Here is a 14,780-nt window from a genome sequence, read left to right on the forward strand (position 1 = left end):
TACTCCGGTGCTGGCAGGGGGGTCCTGCAGGAACCTGGCAAGGCCCTGCTTGTGCAGCCAGCGCAGCAACCGGTCTGGGCTGCTTTTTTGCCCAAGAGGAGGCAGTTCGGCCGGAGCAGATCTGAACGCACCCGTATCGTTTCGGTGCCGCTGGCTTAGCGCTCCCAGTTGATGCCCCGAGGGCAGGACGAGCGTCCTGCTGCAACGGGAGCCCCCCTCTGTCCTGCAGTTACTCTGGGGGGGAGCTGGGAGTTCCTCTGGCCTCTGCCACCGCTGTTACTTTTGGCATGCACGTTCCTTGCCCTTCACCGTGCTCGGATGGGCAGGGAAATCGTATTGGCCCCGCTTAACAGCTCAGCGGAACAGGGAGCAGGAGGGAGCGGGCCTGCGTGTGTCTCTGGGCCGTGGCCGCTTCCCCCGCAGCAGCCACGCGTGCCCGTAACGCCACGCGGGGCAGGCGGGTTTGTAGGCCCGAGGCAGCCGAGGGCAGGCTCTCCCCGCGCCCGCGCAGGCCAGAGCTGCTGCAGCGAAGCTCGCTCCCGCCGCGCTCGTGGCTTGAGGTTTCTGGGAACTTGGGCGCGTGGGCGGCTACAAGGCCAAATTCCTCCTGGCTTTTGAGCCGAGGTTTTTATTCAAGTGAAAAATCGGTACTGACACCATAAATATGGAACGAATCTCATACCAACTCTGGTTTTCATGATATTTAAATATTTATTTAAATTTAAAAATACTTTTCATGGCACCAATGATTTTATGCTAACTAAGATATTGAATATGTAGAAAAAGGTACATTTTGAAGGAAAAAATGTAACTTGCAGTATTTGGCACATGAAAGGTTAATTTCTAGGGTTTTTTTTATGAAAACTAAGAAATTCACATTTTCAGGTATTTTACCGTCTACTGCTTAAAGATGCAGTATGCTATTACGAGATTTTTTTTTTTAAATATAAGAATCTATGGAAACAACATTTTAATATAAAGACAGGTAAAACTAACAGGTAGTGAAACACAAGACGCAATATGGAACGTACAGGAAAAACAGACAATGAAAAATCACCAGTTCTCGTGGTTTTGCAGTAAAACGCTGGGTGAAAACTGCCGAGGTAAACCGGGTCTGGCGTTTATCGCTATTCTAGAGTAAGCCGACGTAGAAGGTTTCCAGGGTCAGTACTTAGAGGCTGCGCTTCGTTTGGAAGGAGGACGTCTCGCGTACGGGGCGCGCGGGGCCGGGCGCCTCGCTGGCGGGCGGGGCTGTGCTGTTATGACATCACGCAGTACATCAGCAGTGAGGAGGAGGAGGAGGGGACGCTGCATCTTTAACCCGGGGCGAAGAACGTCAGGTTCGGGACTAGCACGCACTGCATAGAAACACCATTACCTACGGACTGAGGTAGGAACACTACACTAAGAGTTAATTTTGCTATGTTGCATAAACCAGGCTATCGTGTAAAAATCGATCCGCCGTCTCCTGGCAGCGCTCGTAACGGCTCCTGCCTGCTCGCGAGTTCGGGGCTGTACGCGAAACCCTCCTCAGCCCTTGTGCTGTAAGCGGGCGGCCACGCTGCGTCCTCAGCGGCGAGACGCGACGGCTTAGGTCTATTCCCCCCTGCCAGACAGCAGTTAAAGGGGCCCTCTCGCTTTATTGCAGTGACAAACGATCCAAGTCTGGCCGACTTGTCGTGGTGTTGGATCAACCAACGTCATCGCCACGCTCCTTCGCCAGGCGCCGGCCGAGCGGGTGCGCACCGGGCGGGAGCCGGCCTCGGCGGGGAGCGGCGCTCGTGATGGATGGTGGGATGCTCAGAGACAAGAACACGGAAATCAGGCTTTTTAAAACTGCAGTTATGGCCCCAGCTTACGTAAAATCTCTCCCTGAGATGAAATAAAACTCGCTCACCTGTTTTCACCTGTTTTGTTAAGTATGTCCAACTTCTCAACCAAAACTTAACAGAACTGGCTTTTATTGCTCCCTGTGTGAGTAGACTTCTGCTTCCCAGGTAACCGAAGGTCCCGGCGGTTATGTCACAAGTACGATGAGTTGGTTTTATTGATTTTTGCTTAAGAACAGACAGATCTAACGCTTGTCCATTGGCTTGCTCAGTGTCCCCTCCACTCCTGTAGTCCTGTCCTTTTTATCTTCAGAAAAGTCACAAAATTAGAGCTCCTTTCGCTATTCCAAAACTAGCAACGGGTTAATCTGGCGTTAGGCTTCCAGGCTGCAAAAGCGTTTACTCTCAAACCATTTGCTCAACGTGACCCGCTTGGTACAGCGCACCACGGTCACCCAACCCGTAAAGTAAAAAAAAGACTTGATTAGATTTGATAACAAAATAGCATTTTGTTGTTAAAATAGACCTTGAAACAGTCTCTTTTTTTTGTTGTTTTTTTGGTTTGGTTTTTTTTTTTTTTTTGTACAAAACAGGTGCAACTTTCGGAGGCTAAAGGTCTTCCTAATAAATCCGACACGGTCACTACCGGCCACGCGCCCAGGCTTGGCCAAGAGTGCCTGGCGTGCTCTCGCCAGCCGCGCTCTCCCGGCCCTCGGGAGCACCGACGCTTCAAGGCTTAGAAAAAGCGGCCAAGGGCTGAGTCCGCAGCGCAGGGCGAGGGCTCCCGCTCGCCGGGCGATGCTGCGCCGCGGGGAGCCGGCTCACGCACCCGCCTGGGACGGGGGGGAACCGGGGCGTCCCCCGAGAGCGTCACGCCGCGCATCGCCGCGTAGGAGACTCCGGTTAGCAGGGAGGGATTTCTGCAAAGCGGTACTTGGAAGTGGTGGTGGTGCTGTGCACAGTGGCGGATTTAACGTAAGAGTACACGAGTGTTTAAATTAATACTCAGTAGCACCATTGCTAAAGCTCCTGCATAACGCAGCATCGCGAGCCTCCCGGCCGATGCTCGGACAATGATGGGTGGCGACAGTAAAACATATTCCTCTCTTTGCTCGGTGCTCCCGAAGTCGTACGCGCGTCTGTGAGAATCGGAACGGTAAAGTGTTGTGCGGGCTCCAGGGGCGGGAGCAGCGCGGCTGAGCACGGGGAGGAGGAGGCCCCGGGGGCTGCGCCCACCCCTCTCTTCCTCCCGGAAAGCCACCTCCTCGGCCGCGCCGTGCTCTGGGTCGGGAAGGGAGGATTAGTGTGTGTGCCGAAGGCGCCCCGGCGGGTCCCGCGCGCGGGGAATGGCGGCAGGTCTCTCCCCAGGCCCCCGGCTAGTTACGTGGCGACTCCTGCCTTCAGGTGTCAATGAGCAGGCTTACCACGGCGCGGACTTTGCAGGCAAACCATCGCCTGAGGGGACAAAAGTATTGGTAATGGAACTGCTCGAACTCGGGGGTCTGGCGGATATCACGGAAAAAGGCAGTGTCAAGGTCGGACTCGGTAAGGACGATCAGGAGGAGGAGCAAAACAAAGAGGAGTCCAACTGTCACAAGGAGCAAACGGAGGACACTTAAAACAAACTTATTCACCTGTTCCGCCTGTGCCGCCCCCAGGCCGCCGGCCCCCGGGCACAGGGCCCGCAGCTCCCCGCCTGCCGCCTCCGCCTCGGCCGCTGCCGGCGTGCCGGCCTCCGACTCCTTCTCCTCCTCGATGCTGCACGGGGCCCCGTTCGCCTGCCGCGAGAGCAGCATCAGCTCCAGGCTGTGCTCGGCCACCGGCGTGGGCAGCACGCTGTCCGCCGGGCTGTAGTTCTCGTCGGCGATGACGGCCACCCGCTCGCTGCTCTCGGCGCGGCCGCTCCGGCCGGGGGCCGCAAAGGCGTCACCGTGGGAGGCTGAACGCACCGGGGTCGAGTGGGCGCTGTCGCGCAGAGACTCCAGGCCTGGGGGGGACAGCGGGGGGGGAGGGGATGAGCAGTGGTGCGGAGTGGGGGCCCTCCCGCCGCTGGAACCCCCCCTCGCTCGGCGCTGGCCCCGGCCCGGTGTCCCCACGGGGACGGGGCAGGGCCCTGGCCCCTGTCTGGGCACCCAACAGCCCACCCTGCTGCTGGCTGCTTTTTGTCGTTGTTTTTGGTGCCCCGGCGCCTGGCCGGAGCCCACAGCAGCCCCTTCGCGTCAGCGCGTGACTGCAGCGGTGACGCTCAAACACCCGTGTGACTTGTCACCGTCACCGCCAGCCGCTGGCTGTCACTCTGGACCGCAGGCAGGGGCCTGGGCTTGTCACTCGGTCACAAACACGTCCGTGTGCTGTAGCTGCTCTGAGGTGACGGCCCCCCCAGCAGCCGCCCGCACCGTGCTTGAGGCCCCTCTGCCATCGGCAAGGCCAAGCCCTACCCGGGAGCAGGCGACGCCACCGCCACGTCAGGCTGCCCACGCTACCAAGCCGCGGGCAGGGGTGAGCCGGGAGGTGCTGCTGGAGCGGTGGGGGGTGCAGGGATGGGGGGGGTCACGGGGGTAGAAACGCACCCCGAGGGGTCCGCGCCAGGGCAGCCGGCGGCTCCCTGCCGGCCCCGAGCCGGGGACGCGCTCGCTCGGGAGATGGCCGAGCCTGTGGCAGCCCACGGGGTGACCCTTACGTAGTTATCCGTACGGATTTACCTCCTGGCTGGCACGGCCCTCCCCCGCCAAACCCCTGCACCCCGAAAGGCGCGGTGGGGCCCCGGCTGAGCCGACCCCGCTGCGGGAGCCCTGGGACCGGCATCGCCCGCCTTGAGGGGTCATGCAGAAAGAGGACCCGAGGCCGTAAAGCCAGGGCTGCGCCTGCCTGGCGAGAGGGGTCCCAGCGCCGCAGCCCCAGCACGCGCGGGAGATTTCCCCGCAGAGCGGGCTGCTCGGGGCCTGCAGGCCGGACCAGAGTCACTAACAACAGCTCTGATTTCTATTGATTCACTACTAAAAAAAAAATATATATATATATTTTACACCCGCTCAGGCACGCACACAGGAACAACAGTCGCATGAAGAGCTGTGCCAGCCCAGCCACGTACGCGGTTGAGCTAGAATTACAGCCGCGCTGCCCTTGGCGCCGAGGCCGAGCACAGCGGGCAGGGCGAGGGGAACGCCTCCTCCCCCCAACACCCCCAAATGCCAAGAAACCCCACAAGTGCAGGAGTTGCTTCTTGCAGTTTTCACAGCAAGAGGGGCAGGAGGCTCTGCCATCGCAGTGGCCCGTGCCTCGGGGAGGGTGTCTGGAGGTGGTGGTGGCCGGGACCAGCAGGTCCCCAGAGCCACCCCGCAGCCGGCGGTGAGGGGGCTGCGGCTGGGCATTGCCCCAGCCGGGGAGGGCACCGTGCCGCCGGGTGCCCCGGCCCCGCGCGCTGCCAAAGGGTGAAGTGAAGAGCCTGGAGCCCGTCCTGCCTGCGTGCCCCAGGGCTTTGCAGCCTCTTGCTTGTAAATACTCCCCGGATGCCGCCGGATCGGCTCGGCTTAACGCGAGTGCCGCTGCGGGCACCGAGCGAGGGGCAGCTCGGGCGATAAGCGCAGCGGACAAATAAACATGTTCTCACCCCGGCAGCTATGTCTGCTGGGGTGTCACAAAGCTCACGTCAACGTCCCCTCGCTGCACGCACCGTGTCCTGGCCAGGGTGGGCACCCACCAGGGCGCAGCAGGTCAGCTCCCCAGGGAGGGCAGCCGATGGGGGGGGTCCCCCCAGACCCAAACTGTCCTGGCACCTGCTTGCTCCAAGAGACTGGTGTAAAAAGCTAGAGAAGCTGGGGAAAGCTGGGGCCAGCCCCTAAACCGGAGCTGCTTCGTGGTAACAACGCCCCAGGGTCCAGCCAGCACGGGAGACCCCAGCCCATGGCTCACGCCCTGCATCCCACACTCCCGCATCCCCCGGGGCTGCGCTCGTGGGGAGCCCCCAGGGACCCCCGGGGACAACCCTGCTGAAGAAGAGCCCAGACCCCGCACAGCCCGGCAGCGCAGCGTTACCTGGCATGGGGCCCTGCGGAGCATCGCAGCCGAGGCCGGGGAGAGCCGGGAGGAGCGGCAAAGCCCCCAGAGCCCGGGCCAGCAGCCGCGGCCCCAGGGCCAGCACCCGGACCCGCACCTCCCGGCAGCAGTGGTTGATGAGCCGCAGGTGGACGCTGACTTTGGTTCTAATCTTTATCAGGCACTTCACCATGGCGGCACGGGCAGCGGCTGGCCTGGCCCACGGCACGGAGCGCCCGCGGGGACTGCGAGGGGGCTCGGGGACGGCCGCTCGCCCGCCGGCACGGCTGACGCAAGCGGGGCTGGTGCTGCTGGCCCTGGGGTCAGGGCTATTTTGGGCTCCTGCATTTCCACGGGACCGAGCTGAAGTGAGAGCGAAGAAAAGCAGCTGCCGGCAGGCCACGAGCTGCCGGGGCAGGGGTGGTGCCGGGAGCCTGTGTCAGCTTGAGATAATTTATTGTGGGAGGCTAGTGCTCTGTCCGCTTCGCAACGGCACGCGTGGGAGGCGGGGGAGAGGGTGCTCACATTTACCAGGGCAGCAGAGGTGACCCTGTTTGCAGGGCTGCCGCAGCTGCCAGGCACGCTCCCGCCCCCAAAATCGGCACAGACGTCAGCCCTGGGCTCCCTCGGTGGAAAGAAATCCCTTTCCCTGCGCCGAGGGACCTGTCTCTTTGGGTAGGCAGCGTTTCTGCACCCTGGCCCTAGCCCAGGCAGCAGGATCGGTGCGGCTGTGCCGGGGCAGGCGCTGGCCCCGCAGCCCGTCCGGGAGCGGGGCACGACCGCAGGGTTCACCCACCCCGTCACCCCACGCTCCTTGCCGTCCCCATTCCCTCATCCACCTCCCAGATTTCCAAACTTACGTGCATCGTCACACGGCCCCAACGCACACCAGCAGCACCCACCACACACACTGCTCGCCGTCACCCCAGTGTCACCGGGAGTCAGGCGCTGCTGTCACCAGCGGGTACCACAGCTGCAGCCCCCAGCCCCTCCAGGGCCAGGCCCAGCATTTTGCCCTCTGCCAACGCTCATTCCCAGGTGCGTTCCACGCATGCACAGCCCTGACCCAGGATGGGGGTACCGGCCTCCCCGCCGCAGGCTGGCACAGCTATCCAGCCTGGCAGACTGGCAAGCCATCGGCGGTGGCCATCGGCCGGCCAGGAGCAGCTCCCATGTAGGGGACAAGTTCTTTAGCAGACCGGCTTGCTCCTGTACAGGGTCAGCGTCCAGCCCTGCGGCTCCCAGTAAGCCTCTGCCCCGCTGGGACCCCGCCGGGTGCTGGCGTGCCTCCAGGCAGCTTTGCTTTCAAACCAGGACAGTGCCTGGAAGAGCGGAGCGAGGCATGCCGGCGTGCGCGGGACAGGGCTGCCAGGGTAACTTCAAAGCAGGGCTCGCTCCCCTCTCCCCCGGGTCAGAGCTATCGGGGCAACCTGGAGCCTCTTGCTGAATTTTCAATTTAATCAGAATTAACATTGCTGAGAAATTCTCCTCTGCTTTGTTTCTGCACTGGAAACTTCTGTCCCACAACCGGCCCTCCACTTTGCCTGGGCTCAGCTCTCGATGCCAAACTGGCCCCGAGCTGCGAGCGCAACCTCTGGTTGCGTCAAGCCTTGCCGCAAGACCCAGGGACACGTCAGGGACCTTCCCTGCCCCGGCGTCCCCACGTCAGCATCCGGGGCTACAAACATCTGATTTTCAGCTGAATGCGTGCGTCGGCTTTTTGTGCGTGCATGTGTTTGCATATGTGTATGTGCATGTGTACACGTGTGTGTGTGCACGTGTGCCTGTCCCCAGCGCCGGGGCTGCCCTGGCTGCCGAGCCCCGGCAGCGGCAGGGAGAGTGTCCTGGTTTCGGAGAATGTGCTGGTTTTGGCTGGGACAGAGTTAATTTTCTTTATAGTAGCTAGTATGGGGCTATGTTTGGGATTTGTGCTGGAAACAGTGCTGATAACACGCTGATTTAGTTGTTGCTGAGCAGTGCTTATACTAAATCAAGGACTTTTCAACTTCCCCTGCTCTGCCAGGCGCACAAGGAGCTGGGAGGGGGCACAGCCGGGACAGCTGCCCCCAGCTGCCCAAAGGGCTATTCCAGACCATAGGGTGTCATGCCCAGTATAGAAACTGGGGAAGAAGAAGGAAGGGGGGACGTTCAGAGCGATGGCGTTTGTGTTCCCAAGTCCCGTTACGCGTGATGGAGCCCTGCTGTCCTGGAGATGGCTGAACACCGGCCTGCCCATGGGAAGGGGTGAATGCATTCCTTGCTTTGCTTTGTTTGCATGCGCGGCTTTTGCTTTCCCTATTGAACTGTCTTTGTCTCAACCCGTGAGTGTTCTCACTTTTACCCTTCCAATTCTCTCCCCCATCCCACCGGGGGGGAGCGAGCGAGCGGCTGCGTGGGGCTGAGCTGCCGGCTGGGGCTAAACCACGACAGAGCCGCCCGTGCCCTACCTTCCATGATGGAGATGTGGACGGCTCTCCTCCGGGTGCGGGGCACGCTGCTCAGGCGGGGGCCGTGGGTGATGGAGGGGCAGCTCCGGCTCGGCACCAGCCCTGCCCTGGGGACGAGAACGGGGACGGTGTCAGAGCCCCAGCCAGTGCCAGAGCCCCAGGCACACAGCAGCTCTCCCGCTTCGGTCCTGCGGCTCCCTCCAGCACCCCGGGAAGCCGGGTACCGAACCCCTGGGAGGCCCCGGCCCCGTGGGCTGTGCCACGCCGTGCCGCTGCTGCTGGGCTCTTACCGGTGAATCTCGGGCGGCTCCCTCTTGATCTTGGCACTGGACTCCATCACCTCCTTTGCAACGCGGCCACTGTGGGTGGTTCAAGAAGAGCAGCCATGAGGACGTGAGCACCGTGCTCGCGAGCCCCCCCCGCGGCACGCCGCACCCCAGCACGGCCTGGCCCCCTCCCCACGCACATGGGCCGGCGGGGGGCTCTCCCCACAGCTCAAGGGGAAAGCAGAAATATTTTCTGGAAATAAGGGTGATGGGAAGAGCAGGGCAAGGCTGGGCTGACACCTCTGCCACCATATTTTGCTGCTTCTCCTGGCATGAGACACCATGGGGTCACCTCCCCTCTGGGGGGGACCTGCCACGGGCGTCCGGGCCCTCCCGTGCCAGTGAGGAGGGTGCCGGCATCGTGCACCTTGCAGCTGGGGATGCGCTGGGTCTCACCATGCACAGATACGAGGGCCCAGGTCCAGGCTCTTGCTCCAGGGCCAGGGAGGAGCAACACCCCCCAGGAATTTAGGAACTGCAGTGATTTGTTTCACTCCTTGTTGTTCTCAAAAACCAAAGCCCCAACACCCTCCCCCCCCCCCATCCTCTCCCCTCCTCCACTCCCGTCCCTCCAAAAATCTGCTGTTCTGGGGCTGGAGAGAGGGACGTCAGCTGCGAAACAGAGAAAGAAGCGGCGATGGCCTGGCTGAGGCGGCAGCGCTGCAAGGGAGGGCCTCTGGAGACAGGAGGACCCTTAGCCAGTGCTCGGACCACCGCGGCCCTGAACTGCTCCCCAGGCACACCCAACGGAGCATCCGAAAATATATCCAGCAGCTGCTACTTACTGTCATTATTTACCTGTATCGGAACCGGCTTCCCTTGAAGAACAAGTTGCTGCTGGACACTGTCCGGACCTGGCTCGACTTCTCCAGCCTGCAACAGCACCAAGAGCTGCGTCGGCGCCCCGCGTCGCCGGCCAGGCGCCGAGCGCCCGGCGCAGGAATCGTCCCGTCCCGGGCAGGCTGGCACCCGCTGGGCGCAGCCCGGCCAGCGATGGGCAAAACTGCCGGGAGGGACGGTCCGATCGATCTCCTCCGCGCCTCGAGCCCGTCCCTCGCCCAGCAGCGCCTCGGCCGAGGCCGCAGTCCACTCCACTGGGTGCATAATCCAGCGGTAATTTACCGACATGATTAATCATAAAAAGATTTGTAAAGCAATATTGCAATTTCATTTCATGTTAATATAATGAGAAATGAAACCTGCTGATTGCAGCTGCTGATTGCAGTATTCCCAAAGAGAATACATCACACGCGCTATCTCGCATCTTGCTGATTAAAATAAAACTCATTACGAAGCACAAAGCAGGCTATTTTTAAGTACATGAGCAGGATGGTAAAACCAAACCGTTCCACCTGGCACCTCCCTGGTTTTTGGGGAGACAGTCCAGCCCGCGACCTCTCCCTTTCTGTGTGACAGCCCAATTCACCCAGCCAGGGGCAGAAAAGCTGCCTCGGTGGCCAAGAACCAGGGAGCCCAGAGCTCCTGGGGAAGGAAACCACCTTCCCCATCCTCCTGCTGCCCGGGGGAGACCCCCAGCCCGGGGTCCCCCAAAGCCAGGCAGCTGCCAGAATCGTCCCTCGAGCCACCGTCCCCAGCCGCCCGGGCTGGCGGCTGCAGCCCAGACTGCACGTCACCTCCTGGGCCCTTGAATGTGTCACATGAATAATTAACTTGTGCCCAAAGAGCTTAGAAGCAGATTATTTCTGAAAGTTTTTGAGCTCTCGCCATTAAAAGGCAGGCTTTTCTAAAGCGCCCTGGGGCACTGGCTCGACTTCAGTGGGGATTTTAGTGCCCGATTCAGCACAATAGACCCTGCGAAGCCATTTTGAAAATCCACCCTTGAATATTAGGTCAGAAAATATTCCCTGAGTTTTGCTGGCGCCTGCCCCTGCTGCCTCCCACACCGGCTGCTCACAGCGCCTGGGCATCCGCGCGCGCGGGCCGGCTCCGGACGAGCTGCCGTGAACAGGGAAAACGCCAAACCACATCTGCTGCTGCGGAGCGCCAGTTGCTCAGCATTGAAGGCTTAATCTCCAAACAATTAGTTTTAATCTCCTGATTAAAGGTTTGCTGCGGAGGGGTGAATGCAGCGGGGGCGGGGGGGGCAGGAGGGACCCCACAGGGCAGAGCCCCCAGCCTGGGGGCACCGGTGCTTTTGGTGGCCGGTGGCTCTGCTGGGGCCACCAGGACCGGGGTGCCACGCGGCCGGTGCCCGAGCCCCGGTACTTGGATGGAGCCCTCAGGCAGCTGCTGTGCGGGGCAGCGCCGACGCACGGGGAGACGCAGAACACGCACCCCGCACGCCCGGCACTTACTTGTAGAAAGCCTGGTTCTCTATCCCACACTTCCAGAGGTGCTTGCAGGCTTCTGGTGTTGGGGCAAAATAGGTAAGGACAATTTTCTTTTCCTAAAGGAGAAAGACAAGGAGTCAGTAGGAGAACGAGTGAGCGGTGCCCACCAGGCAGCGTGCCGGGAACGCGGACGGAGGCCAGAGCAGCCGGAGCCGGAGAGCGGCGCTGACGTGGCGCAGGTCCTCCTCCAGAGCCGCTCCCGCCGCGGGGAGACGTCGGAGCGCCGGACGCCCCGGCGCAGCACCTCGCTCGAGGGATGGGCAGACCTGTGTGCCAGTGACTTGCCACCCGCCTCCTCCAGCTCACCTGCCTTTTTGAACGTCCAGAATGACATTTTTTTAAAAATCATGCCGATGGCTTGCGCGGGAGCCATTTTCAGGCAGAGGTTTCCAAACTTAGTGAACCAGGGCTGAGCGAGCGGGCTGGTGGTAACGAATAACCACGATCATCCCAAACGCAGCACGTGGCTGTGGCGGGTGGGCACGGCGAGAAGCTGCGGGAGGTTCTGGGCTGCTGCTGAAGGCAGAGCCCTCACCACGGCACAGCCCGGGGCCAACCCGGCGTCCGCAGGCTCTAACGCCCAGAGCTTTCTCTCTCTCTGCCGCCAAGCTGCAGCCCCTGCCACCGCGCCCGTGTCCCTGCACCGCGGTCACAGGGTGATGCTGCTGCAGGCTGCAGCCTGCCAAGCGCACGGAGAACCTGCTGAAGGTCCAACCACCACGGCTGCGCTCGGGAAGTCCCACGGGAAGGGAAAGCACTCACCTCTTTCTGACTTACGTATAAATAGAAAGTCTTCCCTTCGAATTTCATTTTGGTCACCTCGTTCCTGAAAGGACAAGGACAGGGCGGTGAGAGGCTGCGCGGAGCCCTCGGCAGCCCGGCCGGCTCACGGCACAGCCCTGGCCAAAGCGCTCGCTGGGGGCTGCAGGCCATGAGCTGGTGCTTCGGGGCTGGCAGCGGGGCAGCCTCAAGACCCTGCGTTCAGTCCTGGGAGGTGCCGCGGGGCGGTGAGCGGAGCCCTGGCTCAGAAGCCAGCAGCCGGAAAGGGGGATGCCCTCGGGCGAAGCTGACGGTCAGCGGGGCATCCCAGGGTCACTGGGACCTGGTGACACGGGCACCGGCCGGGTGGCAACGCCAGCCGTGAGGGACACACCGGCCAAAATCTGAGATGCAGCAAAGACCGAGGCACAACACAACCAGGTTCGGAGGGGCTGGGGGAGCTTTCGGGGGACTCGGACAACACGCGGACAAACGATGCAGGTTAATGTCGGCAAATGTAGAAAATAAGAAGTCTGGGGCAATAAAACAAATAAAGAGAGCGCAGCTCACACGGGAGCCCTGCTGCGTACCGACCAGCAGCGGGCTTAGGGGCCAGGGTAGAAAAGTCCTTAGGGCCAGCAGCCCAGCGTACGGCTGCAGCAAGGGAGGCAGCAGGCTCCCGGGCTCCTCCAAGGGCGGGACGGAGCGAGAGGTGACACCCTAGTGCACATCGCAGGCTCCGCTCCGTCCCTGCCTCGGGAGGGTCCCACAGCGCCGTGAAGAGGACCTGCTTCCTCCCCTGCTTCTGAGACGCGAGCGTGCACGCTCACGGGTGCGCTGGTGCAAGCACGTGCAGGGCACGGGACGGGTTTTCCATCTGCCACAGCATCGCTCCCCTCCGTGTCCTCTGCTGGAACCGCGGCCCAGCTCAGACGTGGGCACGGGGTGCGCTTACCACCATCCCCTACAGGCACGCTGTCCTACCCCGGTGCGGTGTGACTGCCCGGGGAAGGCACCCGGCGCTGGGATAGCCCACGCGCCCCGTCCGCGGGAGCTCACCCAAGCGTCCCTCGAACTCCCCGGGGTGATGCGGGGCACTCACGGCCCCTGCCCCGCCGCAGCACCGTGCGCGTCTTGCGACCGAGCGAGCAGAAGCGAGCCAGCTGGTGCGGCTCCAAGCGAGCAGGGCACCATGGGCGATGCCAGGGTGGGAACTCACCACTTGATGAAGTGAACTCTCTTGTTTCCCTGCAGAACAACAAAACCGAAGGGAGTGAAGGCCAAAAACGCTGCGTTCCCCGACACATCCTAGGAAGAAAATAGCGGTTTCTCAGCAAAATGTTGCGGAGCCGGCAAAGCTGACACGCCACCGGCCACCCTCAGCCCTAAAGGCGGCGGCGATGCAGAATCCTCCACGCCGACTCCGCCAGCGGGATGCTCCCGGCAGGGTCACCCGGACCATGGCACCCGGCAGAACCCACAGCCGAATAATGGGGCAGCGGGTCCAGCGGCACTAATGAGGAGAAACCGCAACACAGCTCCCAGCCCCGGCGGTCCCATCCGCTTACTAGTGAGGAATAAACAGCCAAGGCAGTGCCCCACCAACTCTTTCTCTAGTAATTAAACCAGAAAATGGTAAAAACCTGTTACGCTTGACTCCCTCAGAGCCCTGCACAGCCAGTACAGCTGGGCGGCATCGAGACAGCTTAAAACCAACAATTAGTGTCATGTACAGAGCAAGGCGGCAGTTTAACTTCATCATAACGTCTAGACACCAGCGAAGCGATCATTAACCGCACTGGTGCGCACGGGGGGAAAAAAAAAAAAGAGATACACTGAATTTTAAAAATATTACAAAACAGTTGTGGCCACTCAGTGGTTGTTAGATTCGCCCTGACTTTTATTTGGCCGGCAGCCGTTCGGATGGCTTTCGAAGGATGCTGAGGCGAAGGGAAGGTGCATGCCAGGCTTGGGATTGCTGGTGCACTGGGCAGGAAAGGAATTTCACGGGGTGGTTACAGCAGAGCGGTTTATATTCAGTGTCTGCGATGTTTGCTCAGGGGAAAGCGTGGGACGCCCCGTGCCCAGGATGTCCCCAGCCCAGCTCTCCCCCTCTGCTCCCAGTTGTGCCCTTCCCCGGCTTAATCAAGAGCTGAGACATCTCTGCTGTTTGCTTTCCACCCCGGGACGCTGGATCTCGGTTACTCAGCTGGCACGGCGCAGGGGCGGCAAGGAGACAGCGTTGTGATGAGACCTTCCGAATTTGAGCGGAGAACAAATTGGTTTTAAACCCAGATTCGATCAAAATCCGTCTTAATCTGTCAAGGGTGAATGGCCAAAAGCAGGGAGCCCTGAACCTCAACCCAACGCCCTGCACAAGGCAAGATGTAAATCCCCAAACTCGTCGTCTCCGAGATGCAGCAGCCCTGTCTTGCAGAAGAAGGAAGATTTCTGTGCATCTTTGCAGAAACCAGCCCGTGGGTTACGCACCAGCCTGGCAGCAGCTCCTGCAGCTCAGGCCCTGGGCTGCCCAAAGCGCTTTGGCTCTTTCCCGAATCCGGGAAAACTTTTGGGAAAGGGAGAAGCAGCGTCTTGGCAGAGGGACGTACCCTCCTGGTGGGTGCGGACCCTGCTCGCCCCTGCACACGGCTGACGCACCAACCCGCTCAGTCCTGGCTATGGCTGATGCTGCAGCCGCGGGCAGCGAGCGGGGCAGGTCGGAGATTAAGGGGGTGTCGGGCCGGAAGCTGCATGGTTTGAGAGTTGCTGCTTTGCGATGGGAGGAGCGGGGCCGAGCTCCCCCCGGTCGGGGCGGAGGGGGGAGCTGGGTGTCCCGGGAAAGGTGGGGGATGCTGGGGGTGAGGGTGGGGAGCTGGGGGTGCAGAGGCTCACTAGGGGCTGGGGATGCTTAAAGGGGCACAGCACCCTACAGGGGAACAAGAGCAAAGCACAGACCCCCCCGCACCGGTGCTGAGCCGGACGAGCCGAGCATCGCTGCCAGGGCAGCACGGCCCAATCCAGCCGGCAACGCAG

The 14,780-nt window shown here is 61.4% G+C and overlaps 1 protein-coding gene across 6 annotated transcripts in view; it reads right to left on the reverse strand.

Annotated features, from left to right (window-relative positions):
- Window positions 1-736: 736 nt before the first annotated feature.
- Window positions 737-14,780, reverse strand: part of FRMD5 (FERM domain containing 5) — a 115,006-nt gene continuing 100,962 nt past the window's right edge. For 2 of the 6 annotated variants that reach the window (XM_072870469.1, XM_072870474.1), the window contains exons 8-14: window positions 12,967-13,055; window positions 11,751-11,814; window positions 10,953-11,044; window positions 9,436-9,510; window positions 8,602-8,670; window positions 8,312-8,418; window positions 737-3,816 (exon numbers count right to left, since the gene is read on the reverse strand). In XM_072870469.1, the coding sequence (XP_072726570.1) occupies window positions 3,230-3,816; window positions 8,312-8,418; window positions 8,602-8,670; window positions 9,436-9,510; window positions 10,953-11,044; window positions 11,751-11,814; window positions 12,967-13,055 (1,083 nt within the window). In that variant the 3' untranslated portion in view covers window positions 737-3,229. The remainder of the gene's footprint in view (window positions 3,817-8,311; window positions 8,419-8,601; window positions 8,671-9,435; window positions 9,511-10,952; window positions 11,045-11,750; window positions 11,815-12,966; window positions 13,056-14,780) is intronic. The other 4 variants (XR_012043824.1, XM_072870473.1, XM_072870472.1 and 1 more) reach the window with 4 other exon arrangements.

The sequence above is a fragment of the Ciconia boyciana genome, chromosome 8, assembly GCF_034638445.1.
Source record: "Ciconia boyciana chromosome 8, ASM3463844v1, whole genome shotgun sequence".
Lineage (NCBI taxonomy): Eukaryota > Metazoa > Chordata > Aves > Ciconiiformes > Ciconiidae > Ciconia > Ciconia boyciana.